At 53.8% G+C, this 24,731-nt stretch overlaps 8 protein-coding genes across 8 annotated transcripts; 5 read left to right on the forward strand and 3 right to left on the reverse strand.

Moving 5' to 3' along the window:
• Positions 1 to 523: 523 nt before the first annotated feature.
• P152DRAFT_442826 (phosphoketolase) lies at positions 524 to 3,629 on the forward strand. The gene is made up of 3 exons (XM_033677759.1): positions 524 to 2,436; positions 2,492 to 2,870; positions 2,922 to 3,629. The coding sequence occupies exons 1-3, from the start codon at positions 765 to 767 to the stop codon at positions 3,319 to 3,321; spliced, it is 2,451 nt and encodes an 816-aa protein (XP_033530574.1). The 5' UTR covers positions 524 to 764; the 3' UTR covers positions 3,322 to 3,629.
• On the reverse strand, positions 3,504 to 4,881 carry P152DRAFT_176968 (uncharacterized protein). Its single transcript, XM_033674146.1, has one exon. It carries the CDS (start codon positions 4,784 to 4,786, stop codon positions 3,686 to 3,688), a length of 1,101 nt encoding a protein of 366 aa, XP_033530575.1. The 5' UTR covers positions 4,787 to 4,881; the 3' UTR covers positions 3,504 to 3,685.
• An 859-nt stretch (positions 4,882 to 5,740) lies between these two features.
• Positions 5,741 to 6,114, reverse strand: P152DRAFT_176970 (uncharacterized protein). The gene has a single exon (XM_033674147.1). It carries the CDS (start codon positions 6,024 to 6,026, stop codon positions 5,817 to 5,819), a length of 210 nt encoding a protein of 69 aa, XP_033530576.1. The 5' UTR covers positions 6,027 to 6,114; the 3' UTR covers positions 5,741 to 5,816.
• A 361-nt stretch (positions 6,115 to 6,475) lies between these two features.
• Positions 6,476 to 13,084, forward strand: P152DRAFT_176979 (uncharacterized protein). The gene is made up of 2 exons (XM_033674148.1): positions 6,476 to 7,163; positions 7,213 to 13,084. Exons 1-2 carry the CDS (start codon positions 6,588 to 6,590, stop codon positions 12,874 to 12,876), a joined length of 6,240 nt encoding a protein of 2,079 aa, XP_033530577.1. The 5' UTR covers positions 6,476 to 6,587; the 3' UTR covers positions 12,877 to 13,084.
• A 694-nt stretch (positions 13,085 to 13,778) lies between these two features.
• Positions 13,779 to 15,591, forward strand: P152DRAFT_176991 (GroES-like protein). The gene is made up of 3 exons (XM_033674149.1): positions 13,779 to 14,027; positions 14,079 to 15,182; positions 15,260 to 15,591. Exons 1-3 carry the CDS (start codon positions 14,019 to 14,021, stop codon positions 15,350 to 15,352), a joined length of 1,206 nt encoding a protein of 401 aa, XP_033530578.1. The 5' UTR covers positions 13,779 to 14,018; the 3' UTR covers positions 15,353 to 15,591.
• Position 15,592: 1 nt separating this feature from the next.
• On the forward strand, positions 15,593 to 16,441 carry P152DRAFT_176992 (U6 snRNA-associated Sm-like protein LSm2). Its single transcript, XM_033674150.1, has 4 exons — positions 15,593 to 15,766; positions 15,868 to 16,015; positions 16,141 to 16,243; positions 16,297 to 16,441. Exons 1-4 carry the CDS (start codon positions 15,753 to 15,755, stop codon positions 16,332 to 16,334), a joined length of 303 nt encoding a protein of 100 aa, XP_033530579.1. The 5' UTR covers positions 15,593 to 15,752; the 3' UTR covers positions 16,335 to 16,441.
• Positions 16,442 to 17,179: 738 nt separating this feature from the next.
• P152DRAFT_423872 (tubulin-domain-containing protein) lies at positions 17,180 to 19,337 on the forward strand. Its single transcript, XM_033677215.1, has 7 exons — positions 17,180 to 17,272; positions 17,368 to 17,426; positions 17,513 to 17,663; positions 17,715 to 17,802; positions 17,852 to 17,923; positions 17,975 to 18,478; positions 18,524 to 19,337. The coding sequence occupies exons 1-7, from the start codon at positions 17,261 to 17,263 to the stop codon at positions 18,988 to 18,990; spliced, it is 1,353 nt and encodes a 450-aa protein (XP_033530580.1). The 5' UTR covers positions 17,180 to 17,260; the 3' UTR covers positions 18,991 to 19,337.
• Positions 19,338 to 20,435: 1,098 nt separating this feature from the next.
• Positions 20,436 to 23,797, reverse strand: P152DRAFT_177276 (aspartyl-tRNA synthetase). Its single transcript, XM_033674152.1, has 2 exons — positions 20,650 to 23,797; positions 20,436 to 20,554 (listed from the first exon to the last, which is right to left on the reverse strand). Exon 1 carries the CDS (start codon positions 23,692 to 23,694, stop codon positions 20,680 to 20,682), a length of 3,015 nt encoding a protein of 1,004 aa, XP_033530581.1. The 5' UTR covers positions 23,695 to 23,797; the 3' UTR covers positions 20,436 to 20,554; positions 20,650 to 20,679.
• Positions 23,798 to 24,731: the final 934 nt, after the last annotated feature.

Consider the following 24,731-nt stretch of genomic DNA (forward strand, 5'->3'; position numbering starts at 1 on the left):
TTTACATACTCATTGTTCAGGGAAGCACCCATCCTGCAAAGGGCGATCTTGGTGACTTTAACCACAGTCTGTCGCTGGAAGCCGAGGTTTGACAGCGGCTGGGGTATGCCGCCTGCCGGGCTGTGATTCTTATCCCAACGACGATCACTCCTCTAACTACGTCTATATGTAGTAGTTAGGGCCAATTGATCAATTGAACCTCAGGTCAATCCGAACGATATCGCCCGCACAGTATGCTCCGGCCATCGAATTAAACGGCGAGCATCGTCGCCATAGGCATGTTTGATGGCTTAGAACTATCCTCCAGTGCCCCCACCCGTTCTGCAGCTTGAAGTCGACGAAATCAGGGACGTTATTGACGATACCCTGAAATTTGAGTACAGAGACTCCACCGTTTAATGTCTATGTCCGAATCATAGTTACGGTAAGCGTATCCCCTCCGTGAAGTCCAGGTCAGAGTGATGTTCTTGCTCAAGTTGTATTTGTTCATAGTAATATCCAATTTTAACTGGTCATTCGCGGCGAAGCTGAAATCACGATGTCGTCACCCTTTCACAAGACGGTGTTATCGTACTATTCAGTATGACGACCAACCCCCTTTTTCCGCTGGATTCCCTCCGTAAGGTTCCGTTAGAGTTTTTATATGCGTTTTCGAAAAGCTTCCTCAGAGTCTATTCATTGTTCAGTTCAAGTCAGTTCACTTTTCCTGTCTACTATCAAAGCACTCCCGTTGTTTGCCAGCAATCACCTTGTGACTGGACACCATGTCGTCAATCGCAATTCGGAGCATGGGCCCCGAAGGGACGGATGTTGCAAAGTTGTCTGCATATGGGGAGGCCCGATCAACCGTGAACAAGAACCCATTGACAAAAGATGAATTGGAGAAGAGCACCAAGTACTTCTACGCCTCTCTCTATCTCTCTCTAGGGATGATCTACCTCAAGCAGAACCCTCTCTTAAGGGAACCTCTCCAAACGAAGCATCTGAAAGCTCGATTGCTGGGACACTGGGGTTCTGATGCAGGACAAAGCTTCACCTACATCCACTTCAACCGATTGATCAAGAAGTATGACCTCGACGCGATATTCATTTCCGGTCCCGGTCATGGAGCACCAGCTGTTCTCTCCAACTCCTACCTCGAGGGTGTCTACTCCGAGGTGTATCCGGACAAGAGCCAGGATATTGAAGGCATGCGTCGGTTCTTCAGGCAATTCTCCTTCCCCGGCGGTATTGGCAGCCATGCGACGCCCGAGACTCCTGGCAGTATGCATGAAGGCGGCGAGCTTGGATACTCGATCTCCCATTCATTCGGGGCAGTGTTCGATAACCCCAGTTTGATCTCAGTAACGATGGTCGGAGATGGCGAAGCGGAGACTGGCCCTATGGCGACCAGCTGGCACAGTACCAAGTTCCTTAATCCCATAACAGACGGTGCTGTTCTTCCTGTGCTCAATCTCAACGGGTACAAGATCAACAATCCCACCGTTCTGGCTCGAATCGATCATGAAGAACTTGAGAGCTTGTTTCTCGGCTACGGTTGGACCCCCTACTTCGTCGAAGGGAGCGACTTGGACTCTATGCACCAAGCCATGGCTTCTACCCTTGAAGAGTGCGTCCTGAAGATCAGGCAGTATCAAAAACAGGCTCGGGAATCCGGAAAGGCGTTCCGTCCGCGATGGCCAATGATCATACTTCGAGCTCCCAAAGGGTGGACGGGTCCCAGGAAGCTCGGTCCCCATTACTTGGAAGGGTTCTGGCGGGCCCATCAGGTTCCAATCACCGACGTTCATACCAAAGAGGAAAGTTTGAAAACCCTCGAAAAATGGATGAAGGGCTATGAACCCGAGAAACTTTTCGACAAGAACGGTACTCTGGTGCCCGAACTGCGGGAGCTGGCACCGAGTGGCGATCGCCGGATGAGCGCCAATCCGGTGACGAACGGCGGACGCATGAAGCAGAAGCTGCATATCCCCGACTTCCGAGACTATGCGTTCAGAGATGTCTCCCCCGGTGCCACGTTCGCCGGCAGCATGGAAAACTTCGCCACTTTCCTTCGCGACATTGCGGCGCAGAATCTCAAGAGTTTCCGGGTTTTCGGTCCCGATGAAACCCAGTCGAACAAGCTGCAGAAAATCTACGAGGTCGGGAAGAAGGTCTGGCTGGGAAGTTACTTCAAAGAGGATGAGGATGGAGGGAATCTGGCGCTGGAGGGCCGCGTCATGGAGATGCTCAGTGAGCATACGGTTGAAGGATGGCTGGAAGGATACGTCCTGACTGGACGACACGGCCTTCTGAACAGCTACGAGCCTTTCGTTCACATCATTGATAGCATGGTCAATCAGCACTGCAAGTGGATTGAGAAGTGTCTTGAAGTGGAATGGCGAGGGAAAGTCTCGTCGCTCAACCTTCTCTTGACGGCTACTGTTTGGCGGCAAGGTATTTGGTGGACCGTGATTTCTTAGTTACCTGGAGACTCTGACCGATGAGACAGATCACAACGGTTTTACACATCAGGACCCCGGGTTCCTCGATGTCATTTGCAACAAATCTCCGGATGTGGTTCGCATCTACCTGCCTCCCGATGGAAATTGCCTTCTGTCCGTGGCCGATCATTGCTTCCGCTCATCCAACTATGTCAACGTTATCGTCGCGGACAAGCAGAACCATCTACAGTATCTGAGCATGGAGGACGCGGTCACGCATTGTACCAAGGGCATCGGCATCTGGGACTGGGCGTCGAATGATGCTGGCGAGGAGCCGGACGTGGTACTGGCTACTTGTGGAGATGTACCAACGCAAGAGTCCCTGGCTGCGACTAGTCTCCTTCGCGAGCATCTACCCGACCTCAAGGTCCGCTTCGTTAACGTTGTGTAAGTTTGCAAGATCAATCCCTTTTCAGTCGATACTCACAAGATGCCTAGGGATCTGTTCCGAATCCAGGCCAAGTCCTTCCACCCGCATGGTCTAGACGACAAGGAATTCCAGGCCGTCTTCACTCCCGACAAACCCGTCATCTTCAACTTCCATTCCTACCCCTGGCTCATCCATCGCTTGATTCACAGCCGGGCCTCGTCGCACAACTTCCTGGTCCGAGGATACATGGAGAAGGGCAACATCAACACTCCGTTGGAGCTGGCCATTCGCAACAATGTGGATCGGTTTTCGATCGCCATCGATGCCATTGACCAAGCTCCGAGGCTGGGGAACTCGGCGTCAGGGGTGCGAGACCGGCTGTTGGATCAGCGGGTCAAGGCGCAGAATTTCGCGTATCATGAAGGCCTTGACATCGCCGAACTGACGGACTGGCGCTGGCCATATTGAGGGCATGTTGCGCCGAACCAGCACAAGGTAATCGAACTATTCTGCTTTCCGATGCCATAATGGTGTTGAGAATTGGAGTCACTGGGTTTTAGTAATGGTATCTGTTTGGACTTTGTATCTCTCTCCTCTTCCTGCCGTGACTGGTACACATCAGTTCATCTGTCGTGTCTGGCATGCAAATTACACTTGCGAACCCCCCCACTGCTGATTCCCTCCGCCCTCCAGAATCTAGACTCAAGAGGCGTGAATCACGGTAGAGGAGTCCAATATTGATTGGGGCGGCACCGCCCTGGATCCTCGTAAAGGAGCATTTCCAATGCAGGATGCAGCACATGATGTTTGGCATGGCTAGACGTTATGTAGTTCATACGCAGAAGTATGTCTTGCAACCGTCTTGCCGGTGCTTCACAATTTGGGCAACCATGTTATATCGGATGGCCCGTTGCGGCGGCACTGTTGAACCATGGCTAATATCCAACTCATTGCCTAACCATGTCTCTGGGGTCTTATTGGACCTACTCTCGATGCGATGGACCAGCTGCATCATGTATGCAAGACAATATCTGTACAAGGGTCGATACGAATTCAAACATGGGAAGCTTCGGTGTTTTGAGCAGCGATTTGGAGGAGAAAAGAATGGTCTGCTCCTTAGTTGGGCACGCTGTGAGTATAGATATTCGATGGTCTTGAACTGCACGAGCGAACTTGGCGATTTTCTCCACCAACAGAACTGCCGGTTGGGTATAAGAACAGTAATGATAGGTAGATCAGGCTTACCATACCTTGACCTGACCCGATATGCAACCATTCCACCATTTAGGATGCACGTTGGGGAAGGAGACCTTCCATCCCGACCAGGGAGGAGGGGTTTATACAGGTTCCTACCTTCCGTCGTACGTAATCTATCTATATCGCTCAGCATAAGGTCAAGGGGTAGGATCGCCAGGATGAGGCCAGAGGAACGGATTTTAAAGGCGGAACACCCGAACACTTGTCGAACACTGGCACATACGCGAGTCGGGTCCCGTTCCAAGAGATCCAACCAGTTTCCTACAATCGTCCCGCCAATGTCCGTGATACAAGTTACAACTGGTCTGCATCGTCGCATCGGAGGAATGAGGTGTAGTTGACTCATTTGGTTCAACGCTTCCAAGTCCTGATGTGCACTGGTTGTTCCCAGTCGGCTGGGCGGGCAGGGATGGACAGGCCAATCTATCCCAGCCTGTTTCAGGTGTTCAGCAGAACATGAGGATGAGGATGGAAACCCAAACGGGTTCGGAGAATATGGTGGGCGGTGGCACCCAGGCTGGAAATACGCTGTCATCCAAACCGGCCGCGGACCTTCGAAGGTCCAAGTTCCAACGGATCTAAAGGGCCATGGGATCCAAGGCCGGCCTAGCAGAGCAACGGCATCGGAGCCCACACCGATCATCATGCAGCAGCGAGAATGGCGTCGCGTATGCATGAGAATTCAGTGCAGCTGGCCTTGCGCGTTACGACACGAAGCAGTTTTTCCCGCACTCCCACCCCCAGTTTCCCCTCCTTGCATTAGCCAGCGGTTCCCGTTGGCCAGGAACCGGAGGTGCGACCGAACTAAGGAACCAGAGCACCTGGGCCGCAGCCCGGCACAAGCCACCAGGACGCAGCGTGGAGGATGATGCTCCCTGATGATCGTGGAACGGAGGCGGAACAGAGGTTGGATGGGCGGGGAAGAAGGGTCACGCGGGGCGGAGGACGCCAACCAGAAGGGCCAGGGGTGGTTAGCTCCCCAAAACTCAAACCTTCAGCGTATGGTGGTGTCCGCAGATGGCCGAATATCGACGGCAACGGTCATCAGGAGATGAATAGAACACCCTGTTTGGGAGGCAATGAGCGGAGGATGGATAAGTCAGTACGAGTAGGATACCGTCTGGCGGTACTCTGAGCAATTACAGTCTTCTGTGAGAACGGTAGGACCGAGGACCATCGAATTTCTCCGCTGGTCCCACGAGGGTTGGACAAGCAGAGAGGCACGAGCAGGAGAAGCAGTGGTTGATGTTGAGCCAAGGGGGGCTGCATGTCTGAAGTTACGGTGCTCAGAATACATAGTACCAGTCGTCGCTTTGCCAAATGGTTGCTCATAGTAGTAATGTAGTACCTACTGCTTCAGTGTATCGGTACTGTAGGTGTTATTATATTAGATTATTTGCAAGTTGCAAGCCATTAGGTATTAATATTGGAGGCCGATGCACAACATGAACTGGGACATGGCAAGAGGACAGGGACAGGATGAGAAAGCAAATGGATGAGGAAGTTGACACCTTGTCGCCTTATAGGTTGTATTTATGCCTTGGCGCCTTGGCGCCTTGACGCCCTAAACGCCTGCTAGTACCAGCAGCAGTGGGAACGCGGTCTAAACCTCCAATCCCCCCAGAATGATCTCCTCCTCCATGTCCATATCCATCCCCACACCCACTTTTGTCGCTCTCCCAATCCCATATCTCCTCTCCTGATGGCTACTTTATCCTTTTCATCCTGTTACTACCTGGTCCTGTCGGCATCTCCGGTCTCCTTTTGATCCATTCTGTATTCCACCCGTCCTTGTGCAGCATCTGTCGTTGTTGGTGGTGACGTGCGTGGTCCTGCACCCACATGTCAGCTGTCTCTCGCCATTTCATTTCCCAAACCACGAAAGAAAAAAAACGCTGGGCGGCCAATTCTCTCATCCTCTGCAGCCGACACGAGTTCTACGTTCCGGTCGACTTCTCTGCTCTTGACCGGATTCAATTCTAGAGCTTCGACCGCCCGACTCGGATATCCTCCGGAGAATATCGCGTTCGGTCGTTCTTCACCTCCCGCTCGCTCCTTCCTTCTCCAGGATTGGGAATCTCGTACGATGATTTAGCAGCGTGGTCGGTCGTGGTCGGGTTTGTGTATACCGGTGTAAAGAACTAAATATCCGAGGTTCTCCGTCTTTCTTCGATCCAACTTCGACTCTCGTTTCCCTTCCTGCCGGGCGTCGAGGGGTCGTCCCCCGCCGACATTCGATATCAAGCGCGACATCCACGCGTCGTCCTCAGCATCTGTACGGAAGATTCGCCATGAACTCCCTCGCTGGATCTGTCTGATCGATTCGGAATCTGGCAGCCCATTGGCATGTCGGGAGGACAATTGCACGTTCGGGGATATTGTCAATATACTGGGAAACGGTCTGCCGTTAGGTACATTTTACGTTTGGCACGCTTCATCTCGCGTCGTTCGTTTGTTCTGAACTTCGTTCCTTATAAATGGCCGACGAGAAGAGCACCATGGCATGCGATGCCGATAAGCCCGATAGTCAACAGGAAGGGCAACCCATCACGATGGTTAGGTCTGCCAGCGAGGACATGAGAGAAGAACGTCAAGATCTGAAGGAGGCGGCGGAGCACAATCTCAACGTCATCGTCGATCTTACCCTCGATGGCCGCATCCGTTGGGTGAGTCCGTCCTGGCTGGATGTCATCGGAACGGACCCGGACAGCGTCAAGGGGAAGCCAATCGCAGATTTCATTGTCGGAGAGGACAAGTCAATATTCGCCAATGCCGTGGAGCGCATACAGCAAGATGATTCGAGGAGCAAGATCATACGTTTTCAGACTGAAATGGGCCCACTATCGAAGATTGGGAAACGAAGGCAGCTTCCCCATGCTGCCGAGGAGAGCACAGCCCCTGTATCGGACGAAGTCGGTGAAGCCGCTCCGGCGTCTGAGAAACCGGAGGCCGAGACTGGAGAACAGGATGTGCCAGAGGATGTCGATCTTACCCTGGAGCTTGAAGCTCAAGGGATCATCGTGTTCGATCGAGCCTCTGGCGGCGAGAGTCATGTAAGTCTTCTTTGTCTCAAGACATTATGGTTGGGTCTAACTTTTATAGACAATGTGGATGATGCGTCCCACTGTGATCAGGGAGGTTACCATCGATCTTCCTAGCGTTCTCGTCGATGCCCTTGGTGTCGGCGCAGAGATGCTAGCCCACTACCTTAATCAATTGACCGAATCCGGCGCAAGCCAAGATGAGACCGGCGAACTCCCTCCCCCGCCTCCCGTCCTTTGCCGGATTTGCGAGCGTCAGATACCTCCCTGGTGGTTTGAAAGGCATACCGAACTCTGCCTCCAAGAACATAAAGCGGAAATGGAGGTTCAGATGGCCCATGAGAACCTCACCGATCACCGTAACCTGATCGTTAAAGTCCTGGATGGTCTCGAGGCCCAAAGCCGGCAATCTCGCCAACCGCCAACTTCCGGGGAATTGAGTGTTACGCCTCCAGCGCTGCCTGAATACAAAGGTCATCGCATTGGACCGCTGTCGAATCCTTCCTCGACCCCTTCTTCAGGTCGAGCATCACCTGCAACACCGCCGTCCCGCTCCAGAGAACGGCCTGTATCCGGGCTCGGACACCGGCGAGGAAGGTCATTTGCGGTTCGCCGCCCCATTGCTCGGATTGTAGAGCTGGTTTTGGACCTTTGCGATACGGCTCTCGAAATTAACACTCCTGTTCTGAAGGAGACACCTGGCCAACAACTGGGCGAGTTTCGCACGCAGTCCCCGCAATCGGAAAACCACCTGTCGCAGGTAATGCAATGGCAATCACCAAGCACGAGTACATTGCAAGAAGATCAAGGCCTCTCTACTTTATGTGAAGACACCGCAAAGCTCGCGAAGATCAAGGTTGATGCCATCCTTCGCCACCGCCGCATCCTCGAATATTCCGAGCGGATACGCGTTGAATTCGAGCTCCTGGTGAGGGAGTGCATCGAAGCCGCTATACGTAAAGCGAACCGCATCGCAGCTGGCGAAGACTCCACTTCTAGTGAAGATGATGAACGCGAAAGTGTGGCGGATCGAATGTCGGAACATCAATCAGAACACCGAAGCGTAATGGGGACAAACGAGACTCCACCAGAAGAAGGCATTTTCCCCGCGTCGTTCGAACGCCCGTCGTCAATGTCCATGGCTATGGCGTTGCATAATCGCTCGGATCCGAACCTTCTCAACCAAGGCCGGCGCTCCTCGTCCGCTGCTAATTCCGCTCGCTCCAGCAGTCCACGGGGAGGACAGACACCCCGGTCCCACGGTGGCGCGATGAGCTTCGTGCCGCACAGCAAACGGGGCTCCATGATGTTTGAAAGCGATGCCGGTGCCGATAGTGATAGCAGTGTTCATTCCTCCATCCTTTCAAGTGTAAGACGAGCTGAATCACCGGGATCCGAGATCGGTCTCTCCCGTGTTGCCAGCCATCGAGACGGGAAGAGGAAAAGTCTTGTTCTATCCAGCGTCATGTCCAGCCGTCAACAGTCTCCAGCGAGGCCAATACCCATTCAACCCGGTTCTCCTCTTAAGCTGGCCAAGGGGAAACATTCAAGTTCTGTTGAAGCCCAATCGCCATTGGTATCTCCTATTCTGTCGACTGGCGACTTCTCAAGCCCAGCGATGCAACAAGTGCTTCATCACCGTCGTCAGTCATCTGCAGCGTCCTCCGAGGTTACGAGACCTCCCCTTTCTCCAAAGCTTGCTGCGGCGGCGACCCATCCGCAACCTCGAGCCGTCGCGCCGTCTATCAAAGATTTTGAGATCATCAAACCAATCAGCAAGGGTGCCTTCGGCAGTGTCTATCTGTCGAAGAAGAAGTCCACTGGAGACTACTATGCGATCAAAGTTCTTAAAAAAGCGGACATGGTTGCCAAAAATCAAGTCACCAATGTCAAGGCGGAGCGTGCGATCATGATGTGGCAAGGCGAAAGCGATTTCGTCGCTAAACTCTTCTGGACGTTCTCAAGCAAGGACTACCTGTACCTCGTTATGGAATACCTGAACGGTGGCGATGTTGCGTCGTTGATCAAAGTCCTTGGAGGCTTACCGGAGGATTGGGCAAAGAAATACCTGGCGGAGATTGTGCTTGGAGTGGATCACTTGCACAGCAGAAACATTATCCACCGGGATCTCAAACCAGACAATCTTCTCATCGACCAGAAGGGCCACCTGAAATTGACCGATTTTGGACTCTCGCGCATGGGCTTGATTGGGAGACAGAAACGCGCTCTCAATTCCAAGACCGAAGAGCCCGCGCCGGATCTGCTGAAGCAAGGTCCTTTTCATCGTGCAACATCCATTACGTCGTCTCGATCCACGTCTTTTGATTTTCATGGTAATAATTCCCCTTCCCAAACACCGAGTCTGACTCCCGCCTTGACTGGCGAGATTGGTACCCCATCGTACTTCAGCCTCAATCGGGAGAACTCCAAGAGTCGGGACAATTCACGACGGACGTCGGGCCATCGAAGTGACAGTGAACATAGCGAGGCACTGCAGATGATGTTCCGAAAATTCTCCCTGGTCGATGAGCCCGGGTCGCAACATACTCGTACCATACCGATCGAGGAAGAAGCCGCATCCGATATGAGCTCGCCTGACCCAAGCCAGCCGGGTTCACTCTCTCACGCCAACACGAACCTGTCAGAGGGCAACAGTCATGGTGGTACCACTCAAAACAGCACCCCTCCGAACGCAAGCATGCTCCCGCCGCCAATGGCACTATTCGATCCAAAGGATACCTCCCGCCGGTTCGTCGGCACTCCAGATTACCTGGCACCGGAAACCATCCACGGTGTTGGACAGGACGAAACAAGTGATTGGTGGTCTTTGGGATGCATCCTGTTCGAAATGCTCTACGGATATCCACCTTTTCACGCCGATACCCCCGACCAGGTTTTTCAAAACATCTTGGACCGTAAGATCGACTGGCCGACCGAGGAACAAGACCCGGTTTCGCCCGAAGCAAAAGATTTGATGAACAAGCTTATGTGTTTGGATCATAGGAGCCGGCTTGGAAGCAATGTCGATGACAACTATTCGAGTGGTGGCGAGGAGATCAAGGCTCACCCATGGTTTGCCGGTGTCAATTGGACTACCGTACAGCAAGATGAAGCATCATTTGTTCCCCAGCCAGAAAACCCAGAGGATACGGACTACTTCGATTCACGGGGAGCGACGATCCAAACTTTTGCTGCCGAATTCGAAGATCAAGGCAGCCCTTCCGGGGGCACGTCCGGAGACTTCGAACGTCCGCATGACGCTCTTGCGAAGGTTCGCAATCAAGTCAACAACCTGAAACGTGGCGGCTTGATGCCCTTGCACATTCCTCCCCATGTACGAGACGGACGAAATCGGCGCTTGAGCGAACCGGTGGCTGCTGATGACTTTGGCAACTTTGCGTATAAGAACCTCCCGATGCTAGAAAAAGCCAACAAGGACGTTATCCAGAAGCTGCGCGCGGAAGCAATGCAGGCCCAAAACAAGAACAGCGCAGCGGTGTCTAGCCCGTCCGCTGCTGCATCGCCTGCTCCTAGCCTTGAAGCGAGTCCGGTGCTTCCCTCTACTATCAAGCGCACGATGAGTTCCAATAAAGGTTCAACGCGGCCAGTATCGCCGCTCCTGATGAATCACTTGAATCAATCTCCCAACCGAGCATCGCAGCCGTCAAGTCCCTTGTTAGTGTCATTCAGCACTGGGCATCATGAACGGAGGAAGACATCTGGATCCTCCACTGGCTCGCAACAGCCACAGCCGCCATCATTACAGCCTGGGGGGCTATTTGATCCGCCGAGACTTACTGCGAGTAGCTCGTCTGTGTCAGCTACGTCATCGCCTATCAAATTGGCCAAGTCACCCGGACATATGACACAGGACAGAACGTTGTCGTTGCACAAGCACTCGAGCTCCCAATCACAGTCTGGACAAGTTACTTCTCCTCGCGCGCGATCACAAACGACAAGCTCACAAGAGGGCCCAGTCAAGGATTTAATTCCTAACCACCACAAGCGACGAAGCCAGGTGCCCGACATTTCTCCGTCGTCTTCGGATACGGAAGAGTCCCGGCAAAAAGCGCTGCTTCGGGTTCAACGACGTCGGCAATCCTCCCGCCGGCTATCACAGATTACCCTTAATGACGGACCCATCTTCCGTCCGCTTGATGTGCTCATTTGCGAGGACCATCCCGTGTCTCGATACGTCATGGAGAAGCTCCTCGAGAAGCTCCGTTGCCGTACCATCTCCGTCCAGAGCGGACCCGAAGCGGTTCGATATGCGATGTCCGAAGTCAAATTCGATATCATCATGATGGAGTACCGGCTGCCGCAGATCAACGGCGCAGATGTCGCACGCATGGTTCGGGACACGAAGAATCCGAACAGCCCGACACCCATTGTGTGCGTGACCGGCTACTTGAAGGATCTCCAAGCACCGCATCATTTCGATGCGCTGATCGAAAAGCCGCCGACAATCGCCAAATTTACCGAGGTTCTCACCCGCTTGTGTCAGTGGAAACCGGCACCCCCGGGCTGGACGCCGTCTCAGGCGTACCCATATCCCAGTCCGCACTCCTCAACTCCCGGTTCTGCCATTCCGCCCTCGGCGTTGCGTATGGAGTCGTCGCGTGCTGAGGATAGTCCCGTGAGTCAGTCCAGCTCATTCGCAGCGATGCCCTCCGCCAGTTATCGTGGCTCGAGCCGAGCCGATAGCATTAGTTCCTCGTTCTTCGGCGAGGTCGACGCACGGTCGACGTCCGATACGAATGAGTCGATCCCGGTTGTGGTCGCTCGCGGCCATGCGGCGGACGAGTGGAGGGATAAAGACCTGGCGAGCCGGCTTGGAGGATTGGGTATTAGCGAGGAGCCTTTGACGTCGGAAGTTGAAGACACCAAGCCTCTATCCCATCCTTTCGCGCCGTCTAGTCTTCTTCACCAGCAGATTTCCGCTCGTCCTGCACCTGAACAGCCGGTGCCTCGGACCCCTTCCCAACCGCAGGCTGCCCCTTTGCCGCAGAGTCCAAAGCAAACACCCGAGACAGCAAGGTCACGGTCGCCCGGTCTTCAAGCCCATCCGAATACGACTGTACGAAAGAAATCCAACGAACGCTCGCGTGTTGCCTCGAGCTCCAGCGCCGGGCCTCCTGACGACGCCAGCTTTGCCGGCGACGAAGACGAGGAACTTGGCGACGTCAAGGTGCGCGCCAAGAGCCCCAAGCACCGGGCCCGAGGATCCAGCAAACTGGGCACGGAGATGCTCCGCACCAATTCAAGAGGTAGCGTGGTGAGCGTTGAAGACCTGCCAGGGATGCGCGGCCCGGTGGACGGAGGGAAGCATGACGATGATGAATCGAACAAGACGGAATTGGCTGTGGCGCACGCGCCTGCGGTTCCGACAGTGGAAGAGGACAAGGATGCGGAAGCCGATGGCGACGAGACGATTATCATCACCTCACCCGACGAACAGGAGTCCGAAGCCGGTCTCGAGGAAGATGTGCCGGCACACCTTCCATCGGACGCGGATAGTTCCAGGCCGGCTTCGCGGACCGAGAACAAAGCATCCCTCACACCCCCTGAGATCTTCCATCCTGTTCCTGGGGGCACATTCGGGGCCATGGAGATCCCCGACGATGTACGCGGCCAACCCCAGACGCCTGCGCGCGAGGATTGGCCCGCGGAGGCAGATGTGGACGCCACGCCTCGTCCGGCAGCTCCAGCGAAGGATGCGGCCTAGATCCTCAACCCCCTTTTCAAGGACCATTTCCTATGTACGTTTATACAGATTGTGGTTTTGCAAAGCATGGTGTTGGTGGATCGCGCACGGATAGTTTGTATTGCTGGTTGGTCGTCGCCAACAAGACTCGATCGTCCTTCCTCTCATTTGTGTTCTGTTTTTTGGTCCCTGGCTGCTTTTCTTTTGGGCCCGGAAAATTGTCTCCCTTTACGATATCATGAGGTTTGGTTGGGGCCGTGTTTCGCCGCCAAACGAAATGGGTCATCCCTGCGTGGATTCCAAAGGCTCGCCAAATTGATCGCGTATCGTTTGCTTTCCTACCTCTCCTTTCTTTGCTGTGGGCCAAATCGGAGGGCTGTGGTGGAGATCTGTACGACTACGCAAGAACTCCTCTCCCTATTTCACGCCCTGCGAGTATGGCAAAGACGGGGTATGGCACCCAAGTTGTGTGCCTGTTGTTAACGGCGGATGGCGAAGGGCTTCTGAAAGCAAGACTGGGAAGAATTTGGCTCCGTTGCAGTTGTGGATCGCGTGGGCTCGAGGCAGATGTTATAATCGTCCTGTTGAACTCTGGTTTCAATGGACTTGTGGATCGTGTCGTTTGCTTTGCATTGAGATGTATGCTAAGAATAGCTTCCGCTGATCGATTGAACAAGCGAGGAATTTCCCGAACACTCAAGACGCAATGTGATGAATCTTTAAGTTCAATTGTAGATGTATGTGAATATAGCATCCTACTACCAAGCGATGGATACGAATCTATGAAGCGGTCCCGCCGCGTTCACTAGGTCTTATTTGCTGTATACCGGATTAGCTGCGTAGCCATCTTGGCCAGCTCTCGGCGCTTCCAGCTACACAAATCGATATATGTTATCTGTCCTTTTTAACGGACAAGCCTTGGACATAAATCCCGTAAACATAGAGCTCGATGAGACCCCGTTCGTTTGGCTGACCATTCTGCGCATTATCATATCATATTAAGTCATCAAAGAACTGATTGATTCTAGACACCATTTATTGACATGCAACTGACATTGCTGCCACTAAGGTAACAACGAAACCGCGATTGGTTCGGACCAACGATCTGGGCTCTACTGTAATCAATTTTCTGGAGTATATCCAGCCTACCTGAAGGATCGACGATGCAGTTTGTACGAATTGGTCCGTTTTGATTATGGCCTATAACTAACCCACGTCCATAGAAAGTATCTCCCGCAGCCAACATGCCCTCTGGATCCAGCGTCGAGATACCAAAACATATGCGGGCATGGACACACACTCGATCCGGCCCGCCGACCGCCGTCCTCTCCCTCTCCACCATCCCCGTCCCCGCCCTCCCAACCGAAACCTCGGTGCTCATCCGCGTCTCCCACGCGTCGCTGCACCCCGGAGCAGCCATCATGATCCACCTCGTGCCGGTCCTCTTCCGCAAATCCCCCGCCGTCGCGGAGACGGATTTTTCAGGGGTCGTGGTCGCTGTCGGGTCGAAAGTGCCCGTGTCGCTCCCTCTGAGTGTCGAGGAAGGGGGTTCAGAGAGCGGGCGGTGTTTCCCGGTCGGCACGCCGGTCTTTGGCACCGTGCCTGTTGGTTCGCATCTGGGGGCCGCACAGGGTGCGCTGGCCGAGTATGTGGCCGTAGACGTCGGGATGATCGCTCGAAAACCGTCGGATATGCCGTTTGACCAAGCAGCAGCGCTCGCGGTATCGGGAGCCACTGCTATGGACGTATTCGACGCTGCGAAGTTACAATTCTCGTCGCGGTGTCTTATCAATGCATCCTGCGGTGGGATCGGGCATCTGGTGGTCCAGCTAACCCGTGACGCCGTGGGCACCAATGGTCACATTGTGGGGATTTGCTCGGAAGCAAATGCAGCGACGGCAAGAGAGTTAGGCTGCGATGAGACTGCGGATTACAAACCCTCGACAACCGGGGAAACACTACAACAGCACCTGGCGAAGGACCATGCGGTCGATTCTGAGACGGCATTCGATGCCATCATAGATGCACATGGGAGCCAAGAGTTATGGCTTGCCGCGCCGACGTTCCTGAAGCCCGGAAACGAGCATCCGTACGCGACCGTCGGTCCCAAATTCATGGCCTATTCGATGGTCGGGATGCTAAATGCCGTCGCCAAGATGATTGGGAACTCTGCCACCCCCGTTTGGCTCGGCGGCGTACCAAGAGCGTACAGCCAAGTTGCGTCATTTGTCGACACGGCTCGTTTAGAGAGACTTAGAGAATTGGTTGAGAAAGGGCAATTGCGAGTCATAATTGGCAGTAAATGGGACATGGACGGGGCCCCAAAGGTAAACCTGATCAGCCTTCTAGCGTGAATGGTGAGAATACCGACCAGAACAATTGACCAGCTGACTTTTAATGACAGGCGTACGAGAAGATGCAGAGTGGACATGGAACTGGGAAGATAGTAATCAAGGTCTGGGAACCTGAGATGAAGAGCACCGAGGATATGACCTGAAGGAATAACGCAGAGCATACCTGTACTCAGAGTTTCTTTCAGACCAGTATACACGTATAAACCATAATGTGTGAGACGACCGATGAAATTTAGGAAGCCTATGATGCGGCTCAAGGGATGTGAGTTATGCGAAGGAAACTAAACTGTGATGCAGTTCATGCACTGGAGTCGACGATGGATGATGATGGCAGGTGGTCCGTGCACCGAGTCGATCTGAGGAGTGAGGAATGAGGAATTGGGGATCTTCAACATCATCGCCAGCCCGACTCCGCGAGCAATCCAGCTACTAAATTTCTCCGCTCGCCCAAGTCAATCAAAACTCGAATGCTCCTCTGACTTTACGAATTATACCCGGCCCGGACACGCAGAAACACGCCGAAGCGCCTGTCGAGACCACACGATGCTGTTCTTTAGGTAGGTGATCTTCTACCCTCCAGCTGTCCCGCTCAACGCCCCACACCCTATCCTATATCCGCCCTATATACTTCCATCGAGCAGACATTAACGTGAATCAGCTTCTTCAAGACCCTCGTGGACCACAAGGTCACCGTGGAGCTCAAGAACGACATCCAGATCGAAGGGACGTTGAAGAGTGTGGACCAGTACCTGAACATCAAGCTGGACGACATCACGGTGGTGGAAGAGATTCGATGGCCACATCTGGTGAGTTCTTTTATCGACGCACATCATCGATCTTGCCTTGGATTGCCTACATGAATTCTTGGCATCGTCGATTACTGTGCTCATCCCTCAGTCGAATCTACCCATGTGCTAACCTTGCCTATTAGAGTTCCGTCAAGAACATCTTCATCCGAGGGAGTGTCGTACGATACGTCCACCTTCCCGCAGCAGATGTCGACACCGCATTACTTGAAGACGCAACGAGAAGAGGTATGTGCTTATAGGATGCGTTCGGATTGAGCAAGGACTGACGCCCGCCACAGAGGCTGCCCAAACATCGGCCCGCGCGAGACAGGGCTAGTCAAATTCTTGTATCGGGACATGAACATATATCCGGTACGGATCACGACGGTTCCCGTCTACGCCGGCGTGGGGTGGCTATACCGTGAAGGTCCACGCTACCTGTAGACGGACGAATACCGAGACCGGAAGCGATGGTCACGAATAATATTCAGAACTCACACTGATGGGAGTGAGTGGGCCGAAAGCAGGGAGATGCTCCAGGTTTGGGTTCTTAGGAACTAAAAGGTTGGATAAAAGGGCTCGAGCTACCTTCAGTGGATGCTACCGGTTCCGACCAACATCTGAAGGAGCAAAGAAGGGGGTAAGTAAAGTCATGATGCATCGTGGGTGAAGGCGGTGTTTTCCCACTGAAACATGCGGATGGCAGTCTTCTTAAGACGCCACTACAAATATCCAATATATTAATGAAGCACATGTTCGATGCAACACGTAAGGGACAGTGATCCAATGCAGGAAGCACAGGCATGCACAATTTAATACAGCTTGATGGTCCATCATCCATGTCTGATTCATCGACCAATCATCTTTGTTTGGGATGCCTAGCCAAGTTGTTGGCCCCTGTGCCCCTCTGCTGGTTTGAATGGTTGAATGGTTGAATGGTTGAATGCCTGAATGCCTGAATGCCTCAATGTCTTACTGCCTGAGCGCCTAAGGCTTGATTGAGACAGAGGGGTCCAACTGCAAGCCCAATTGTTCGGCAAGAGGGTGGTTAGTGCGCCGCCAACGGTTCCTTCCCCCACCATAAACAACGCCTCGCCCATGTTCACCGCTTCATTCATCAAAGCTCAACACCACCACCACTCCACCACCACTAACTTCTCCTCCACACCTATCCCTCTCTCATTCTTTTCCCAATACACTTGCATATTTTCCCGTCCTGGTTAACTTTCAATTACTCGCAATCTTTGGTGATAGCTTGACAATATGCGGGGTGAGGTATGTTTGGTCCCATCTATCCTATCTTTGGCGTCCAGGCTCCAACATTTACCCCTGAGGAATGTTTATGCTGATCAAGGTACCCCAATATTCAGATATGCCACATCCATATCGGCCAGGCTGGTACTCAGCTTGGCAACAGTGCTTGGGAACTGTACGTCCTCTCCTCGCGTTTCCGACAAGTCATCCGTGGTCGGAGGTTCGCCTGGACTGTTATCACTAACGCCGCGGGGTACACAGCTATCTTCTCGAACATGGCCTGAAAGCGGACGGTCGCCCGGATCCTGAGGCTGGCGAGCAGACGGAAGGAGGGTCTTTTGAGACCTTCTTCACGGAGACTGGCAGCGGAAAATATGTCCCGCGGTCCATCTTTGTCGACCTCGACCCTTCGGTACGGATCGAACCTCAATCAGTTCGGGCATTTTCACTAACATGGGACCAGCCCATCGACGAAATCCGCACCGGCAAATACCGCCAGTTGTTCCATCCGGAGCTTCTTATCAGCGGCAAAGAGGACGCCGCCAACAACTGTATGCACAACAAACACGCCTTGGACCTATCGATATTGACCTGCTGCAGATGCGCGTGGACACTACACAATCGGAAAGGAGCTCGCGGACAGCGTTATCGATCGCATTCGACGTGTTGCCGGTATGTGATGGATACAAAACAAGGTGGACGAGCAGTTCTAACCTGCGGTAGACAACTGCAGCTCCCTGCAAGGCTTCTTGATCTTCCACTCCTTCGGTGGTGGCACGGGATCCGGCTTCGGGGCTCTCCTCCTCGAGCGACTCTCCACCGACTACGGCAAGAAGTGCAAACTCGAATTCGCCGTGTACCCCTCCCCGCGCGTATCCACTTCCGTCGTCGAGCCGTACAACGCCGTCCTGAGCACCCACAGCACCATCGAGAACTCCGATTGCACGTTCCTCGTCGACAATGAAGCCGTCTACGACATCTGCCGTCGGAACTTGGATATCCCGCGCCCAGACTTCGAGCATTTGAACCGCCTGATCGCGCAGGTGGTCAGCTCCATCACCTCCAGTCTTCGCTTCGATGGCGCGCTCAACGTCGACTTGAACGAGTTCCAGACCAACTTGGTGCCCTATCCTCGCATCCACTACCCGCTCATCAGCTATGCGCCGGTCATCTCCGCCGAAAAGAGCTCCCACGAGAGCCACAAGGTCAACGATCTGACCTTCCAATGTACGTGCACCGATCAGCTATTACCCTTCAACGCTAACTCCCCAGGCTTCGAGCCCAACAACCAGATGGTAGTCTGCGATCCCCGCAACGGCAAATACATGGCCGTCGCCCTCCTCTACCGTGGCGACGTCGTCCCCCGCGACTGCACCGCCGCCATTGCCGCCGTCAAAGCCAAAGCCTCCTTCAACCTCGTCGAGTGGTGCCCCACCGGCTTCAAGCTCGGCATCAACTACACCCGCCCCGCGCGCGTCCCCGGCTCCGAGCTCGCCCCCGTCGACCGCTCTGTCAGCATGCTGTCCAATACCACCGCTATCGCGGAGGCCTGGAGCCGGCTCGACCATAAGTTCGACCTGATGTACTCGAAGCGCGCATTCGTGCATTGGTATGTTGGGGAAGGGATGGAGGAGGGGGAGTTCAGTGAGGCAAGGGAGGATTTGGCGGCGCTGGAGAAGGATTACGAGGAGGTGGCTGCCGACAGCCTTGAGGAGGAAGAGGACGTGGGAGAGTATTAGACATCGACTGCTTTGCTCCGACGAGACCCCCCCGTCAGAATGCGTTGGGCGCGACTAGGTGTAAGTAAGAGCGGATGATGCTACGTTACAGCCGATGATTCACCCCTGGGTCTCTATTTTTCTTTTTGCCGATTCCAATAGGATCCTCGATTCGATCCCAAATCAGTTATTACACGGAAGCCAATGAAACATGATTATGCAGTACAAACACCGCGCTTGGATGATCCGGACATGAAGCGTCGGGCTGAGATTCGAGCGCTTGTTAACCGGCCGAAACGCGGCATTTGTACTTGACTCATTGCTTGTCCGAATGCTCATTTAGCCCACACCAGGCTCCCAGACCTCTCCATCTCCTTGACGGTATCTATCCCACCTCGGCGAGTTCCCCATCTGCCCGCGTTCACTCCATTCCACCTAGCCACCATGTCTCGTCCCCTTATCACCAGTCTCCCCTATCAGTACTTCCACAATCGAGTGCGTAGCCATTGGCTTCTACACATTAACCACCTGCACAACGACGCACGTGCTCACCACCACAACATCCCGTCCCCCGTCAACTTCACCGAGCCGCGTTTCTCCCCTCCAGCTAGGAGTTCCAGCTACCGTGAGCGCCACCATTAGGGGACGAATCTCTTTCCTAAAGGACGACTCCTTCCCAGTCCTCTTAACACTTTTCTGCGTTCGACGTCGACGCGGTTCGCCAACCGAGCCAGGACCGCCTAGCCAGCTCACCCTGCCACCCTATGTACCTATTTTCGATTAATTGGGTATAGAGGCTCCATGCTGTTTTATTGCCCTCTTGCGCTGCGGGGTGTCTTAGCTGGCGATTTGAATCGGAACTATACACTTTCCTTGCTTGATACTTGTCTTCGCCTTTCGACCGCTTGGGTTACATAAGCGTTGATTATCTTGATCGTCTGGTCCTGTAGGACAAACGTCGCTGTCCCATGGAGGGTGGGGACTATTTATATCTCGCTGGACATCCTGGATGCTACGCACTACGTCTTAGTCGTCAAAGGGGACCGAGACAGTGTTGAGATACAAAACAGTGAGTTCAGTGAACACGATCTATGGGGGAACAATTTTTATATGTCTTGAATGGAATTTTTCGGGAAGAAATGGCAAATAAATAATCCGCAATACCAGTCGTCGATCATCCTGATCCAAGATTACCTCAAAATCTATGACAATATATCAGACAATATGTCCAGTATTCGGCGACCAGACTATAGACCTGGATGTCAACGGAGTTCGTCCGAGTCTTTGCGACGCATTTCCACATTTCCACATGTCTAACGAGTGCTAGAAGAGTAGAGCAACAGAGTATATATGTATATCTCGTCCAAGTCTGTATTTACCAAAGCTTGCAGTTGGTCTTGATCATCCTCTAGCTATAAGAGCTTTAATGCGAACGGGGGAACTATAGTGAAGGATCGAAGCCGAAATATAGTGAAATCATTCGCTATCCAAAAAGCCGAAGCGAAACACAGAAGAGGAGGGTCTCTCGAGATATATGCACCCGAATGTACGAAGAGCACTGCTACACCTATATCCCAACCAAAAACTCCTTGCCGTAAGAAAGACAACCACCATAGAACACGCCTAAGATCACTCCTAGCGATGCCGATCGCCACAAGCCAACCGGTTCCTTCACCAAACGCTCCAATATAAACCATCTAACCCACCCCTCTAGTCATCGTCCTCAAAGAATTTCATAATCGCCTTCACCCCCATCGGCCCCAACCCATGCGGCGGATAACACACCCAGCTCGCCTCCTCCTTCGCCCCCAACTTCTCCCGAAACTCCGTCTTGTTCGTCAGCTTCAGCTCCGTCATAATGGCGTGGTACGCCTTCGACAGCACCTTGACCTTGGCGCCGCGCATGTTGTGCCCCGGCGTGAAGTGGCTCGATGCTCCCCCGCCGAACGTCACCGAGTTCACACCCTGCGCTGCCACGAACTTGAACACGTGCCCGATGAGCATCTCGATAGACCCGGACGGCGCGCTGGGGAAGTCGAGCGCGTACTTGACCTGGTAGCCGTGCTCAGGGGACAGCTGGGCGAGTGCGACCATGGAGACGAGGTCGCCGTCCTTGGTGTAGCTGAAATGGTAGCTGCGGTGCTCAACATCCTGCCACGGGCGGATCTCGGTGAGGTGCACCTGCTTTCCCTTGCGGTTCGCGAGCCACACCTGCACTTTCTCGTCGACCTTGCGGCGCACCTCGTCGGGGATCTTGGCTCCGAGCGCGTAGTCAGTGATCTTGATGCCTTCCTTCTCAGCGCGGCGGATCTTGCGCGCCACTTCGTTGTCTTTCAGGCCGCGCACGTCGCTCGGGTCGAGGCGCTGCTCGGCGACGACGGAGAACGTGCGCCAGTTGAAGCGGGTGGCGAGGATTTCCTCGGCCGCGGCACCGGCGAGGACCCATAGGGGCTTAAGCTTGGTCTCGCGGTTGATGAACCGGAGGTACCCGGAGATGGTCTTGATGTACTGGCTTTCGTGGCACAGGGGGTCGCCGACCGTGATGGCGAAATTATCTACCGGGACGTATCCGACGGCGGCGCCGGTGTGCCCGCATCTCCAAATGTGCGTTCTCGGCTCGAGCCAGGACGTGTTGGTGGCATCGCCGTAGTTGGCGATGAGCTCTTCCAGCGGCTGGAATTCGATGCCAGCCAGCATCCTGTCCCTGCCTTCCCACGGCGGGTGCATGGTGGAGGCTTCCGGGTGCCTCAATTGTTTGATTGCCGGCCTCTCGGGGAAGCTCTTGGGGTCGCGAGGGAACAGCGATCCGTGGCGAATATCGCCGAGGTTGAGGAGGAGGAACAGCATCCGTTCCAGCCCGATGCCACCTCCACCATGTGGAGGAGCGCCCCACGCAAAGGCATTCAAGTATTCAGTCATAGTGCCGGCATCGATGCCTTTCTTTTCGAGCTGTGCCATCAGCGTTTTGTGATCATGGATACGTTGGCCGCCCGAGAGGATTTCCTGGCCACGGAGGAAGATGTCGAAGGAGTTGGTGACTTTGGGATTGTGCGGGTCCGGCATGGCGTAGAACGGTCGAGCGCCCACGGGGAATTTGTCGAGGATATAGAAATCCGTGCCGTACTTCTCCTTGACCAGCTTTCCCAACTGAATCTCGTCTCGGGTGCCCAGGTCTTCATCCTCAGGGAGCTCTTTGCCCTCGTCGTCCCTCCACCCTGACGAATTCAACAGTCGGATGCCTTCAGCAAAGGGGATACGCGGTGTCTCCTCGATCCAGATCAGGTCTTCGTGGGGGAAATGCTGTTTCACGAGATCGATTTCATTACGATACTCGCGGTAGACACCTTCAAAAATAGCCTTGAACGTGTTGTCTAGCATGCGCAGGACTTCGTGGTAGTGTTCATCAATAGCCATCTCCAAATCCAATCCGGTAAATTCGGTCATATGTCGATGAGTATTACTGTTCTCGGCGCGGAAAACGGGACCGACCTCATATACCTTGCGGAAGTCGGAAGCAATGGCCATCTGTTTGGCCAATTGTGGTGACTGCGCCAGGAACGCGGGCCGGCCGAAATAGTCGATCCGGAACACTGTGGCCCCCGATTCCGTCGCGCCGCCCTGCAGCTTGGGTGTGTGAATCTCGACAAAGCCCTGCGAGTCCAGGTACGCGCGGAACAGCCGGCTGATTCCTGCCTGGATGCGGAAGATGCTTTGGGACGCAGTGGTTCGCAGATCGAGGATACGGCTCGCGATGCGAGCGCGATCGCTGACCACGATGCGGTCGTCGCCCTCCTGAAGCTTCGCGTTGCTGAGCTCGGCTTCGTGGACGGTGAAGGGCATGTGGTCGGCGATCCTGGCTTCCGCGTGTATGGAATGGATGGCAACTTCGATATCATGGATGGAAGTGCCAATGATCTCGCCTTGTTTAGCCTTGGGTTCTTGCAGGATGCCTCGGACGAGCACCACGGTCTCCATCTCGAGGTGATTGGCCCAGTACATCATATACTTGGAGATGTTTCCTTGCTCTTGAAGGACGCCTTGGATGGTGTGGGTTTGCTGGCGTAGTTCGAAGAAGGTGAGGTGGTTGCTGATGTGGCGAATGTTATGGATGCGAGCGCGGAAAACTACCTCCTTTCCCACGTCCTTGGAGGCGAAGGATTCGAAGTCCAGCCGGTCCTCGTGTTGCCATGCACCGGCGTAGTTATTGACGGGCAGGTGCCCATACAGCGCCCTCATGTCTTCCGTTTCTTCCACTTTCGCTTGCTCTTCCATTTCTTTGAGCCGGGTTTCGTGCTCCTCTTCTTTTGCCGCCGCCAATTGCTTTTTGAGTTCCTTTCGGGCCACCCGTTCCGCCTTCCGCTGTTGATTCCGACTCATCTCCTCGCCCTCCCGGTTGAGGGGTGGCTCGGTCTCATCGGACGAGGAGTCGTCGGCAAGGTGCAGCTTATCCTTGACATATCGCACTGGGGACCTCGTCGGGCTGCTATGCGTCTTTTCCCTCAAGCTTTCTCGGTGATTTGGCCGCTGGAAGGTACCGCTATTTCTAGGCGAGGAGGACCCGCTGAAGGTGCCGCTCTGACGAGGCGAATGTAACGCGCTCAAACCGAAGGTGCTGGATCGTTTCGGAGAGCTGGGCACGCTGCTGTGATTCTCTTTCTCGGTGTCACTACTTGGCTGGCTACCGCCGTTGCGGATTTTTTCGAGAGCCTTCTTAAGAGACGCCATGGTAGGACAGATGGTGGGGGGACAGTAGTGTCGATCCACTCCGCATGCGGGGGAGGACAAGAGTGTCAGATAGGGACACGGATAGCGATTTGCAATGCCTGGATATTATTATTGTGATGGAGGAGGAGGTTTTCAAAGAAGATGAGGAAAAGAGAAGGTCGACCGGGGCGAAGCAACCGAGTAGTATTGTTGGTGGCGGCGATAGAGCTAATGAAGGGCCAGGGAGGGCATGAGAGGATTTATGGAGGGGAATTTCGGCCATCGGGTGCGTCCGTGGCGGAGAGTTGGTTGGCCACCCAAGTCACGGCCTAGCTCATAGGTGTCCAAGTTTCCAAGGTTGAAGGTAGGGTTTGGTTGGGACAGGGTGATACTGCAAGCCCACAACCACATGCCCGATGATGAATCGGTCGGGATTGATTCGACAAGTGATGGCTGATTGATTAATTGGATTGGTGACCGGATGAAAGCTTGTGATTGGGGTTTCCGGATGCCACAGTCATCAAAGATTACCACGGGAATTCTTATAAGACAGGAGGGCAGTGGGAGGTAATTACTTGCACCGGTCCGCCATCCGGAATCAACGCATTTCCGATATACGGAATTATTATTAATACTCTACCCACCAATGGTCCAATCTCATGGTCGAAATCCTCGTATCAATTATCAATGCTTAACATGCGCTTCGTGTTGTTTTTGAGTTTCGACACTTGACTGCTGTTCCTGGTGACGTTATCCTTACCTCATTTGTTCATTAATATTCTGTGTTTATCTTAGTCTTCTTCGGTGTTGTCCAACTTCCAAAGCTTGTTTTCTTGTACCTGCAGCGCCCGTCAGGGCAATCACCCGTCACCAAGGACCCATGAACCCATTGTGAAATGCGAGAGATAGTCCCAATCCTGTACCTGTATAGTTAAATTATCCAGGCTTCCTTCTCACCACGTTCCAGTAATAACCACACCCTGATCTATCAAACCCAGGAAGTTCAGCACCGTTGTCCCTCCGTTTCCGCCCCCGATTTTCCGGTCATTTGGATATAT

The sequence above is a fragment of the Eremomyces bilateralis genome (assembly GCF_010015585.1).
Source record: "Eremomyces bilateralis CBS 781.70 unplaced genomic scaffold P152scaffold_29, whole genome shotgun sequence".
Classification (NCBI taxonomy): domain Eukaryota; kingdom Fungi; phylum Ascomycota; class Dothideomycetes; order Eremomycetales; family Eremomycetaceae; genus Eremomyces; species Eremomyces bilateralis.

Excerpts from the sequence above, each read along its gene's own strand:
- P152DRAFT_442826 (XM_033677759.1), top strand. The coding sequence starts at position 765 with ATGTCGTCAATCGCAATTCGGAGCATGGGCCCCGAAGGGACGGATGTT. Across the intron at positions 2,437-2,491 it reads GGCTACTGTTTGGCGGCAAG|ATCACAACGGTTTTACACAT; the intron begins GTATTTGGTGGA and ends CCGATGAGACAG. Across the intron at positions 2,871-2,921 it reads GTCCGCTTCGTTAACGTTGT|GGATCTGTTCCGAATCCAGG; the intron begins GTAAGTTTGCAA and ends CAAGATGCCTAG.
- P152DRAFT_176992 (XM_033674150.1), top strand. Across the intron at positions 16,016-16,140 it reads AGATTCGATGGCCACATCTG|AGTTCCGTCAAGAACATCTT; the intron begins GTGAGTTCTTTT and ends CTTGCCTATTAG. Across the intron at positions 16,244-16,296 it reads TGAAGACGCAACGAGAAGAG|AGGCTGCCCAAACATCGGCC; the intron begins GTATGTGCTTAT and ends CGCCCGCCACAG.
- P152DRAFT_423872 (XM_033677215.1), top strand. Across the intron at positions 17,924-17,974 it reads TCGCATTCGACGTGTTGCCG|ACAACTGCAGCTCCCTGCAA; the intron begins GTATGTGATGGA and ends AACCTGCGGTAG. Across the intron at positions 18,479-18,523 it reads CAACGATCTGACCTTCCAAT|GCTTCGAGCCCAACAACCAG; the intron begins GTACGTGCACCG and ends CTAACTCCCCAG.
- P152DRAFT_177276 (XM_033674152.1), bottom strand. The coding sequence starts at position 23,694 with ATGGCGTCTCTTAAGAAGGCTCTCGAAAAAATCCGCAACGGCGGTAGC.
- P152DRAFT_176970 (XM_033674147.1), bottom strand. The coding sequence starts at position 6,026 with ATGAGAGAATTGGCCGCCCAGCGTTTTTTTTCTTTCGTGGTTTGGGAA.
- P152DRAFT_176979 (XM_033674148.1), top strand. The coding sequence starts at position 6,588 with ATGGCCGACGAGAAGAGCACCATGGCATGCGATGCCGATAAGCCCGAT. Across the intron at positions 7,164-7,212 it reads CCTCTGGCGGCGAGAGTCAT|ACAATGTGGATGATGCGTCC; the intron begins GTAAGTCTTCTT and ends TAACTTTTATAG.
- P152DRAFT_176968 (XM_033674146.1), bottom strand. The coding sequence starts at position 4,786 with ATGCATACGCGACGCCATTCTCGCTGCTGCATGATGATCGGTGTGGGC.
- P152DRAFT_176991 (XM_033674149.1), top strand. Across the intron at positions 15,183-15,259 it reads ACATGGACGGGGCCCCAAAG|GCGTACGAGAAGATGCAGAG; the intron begins GTAAACCTGATC and ends TTTTAATGACAG.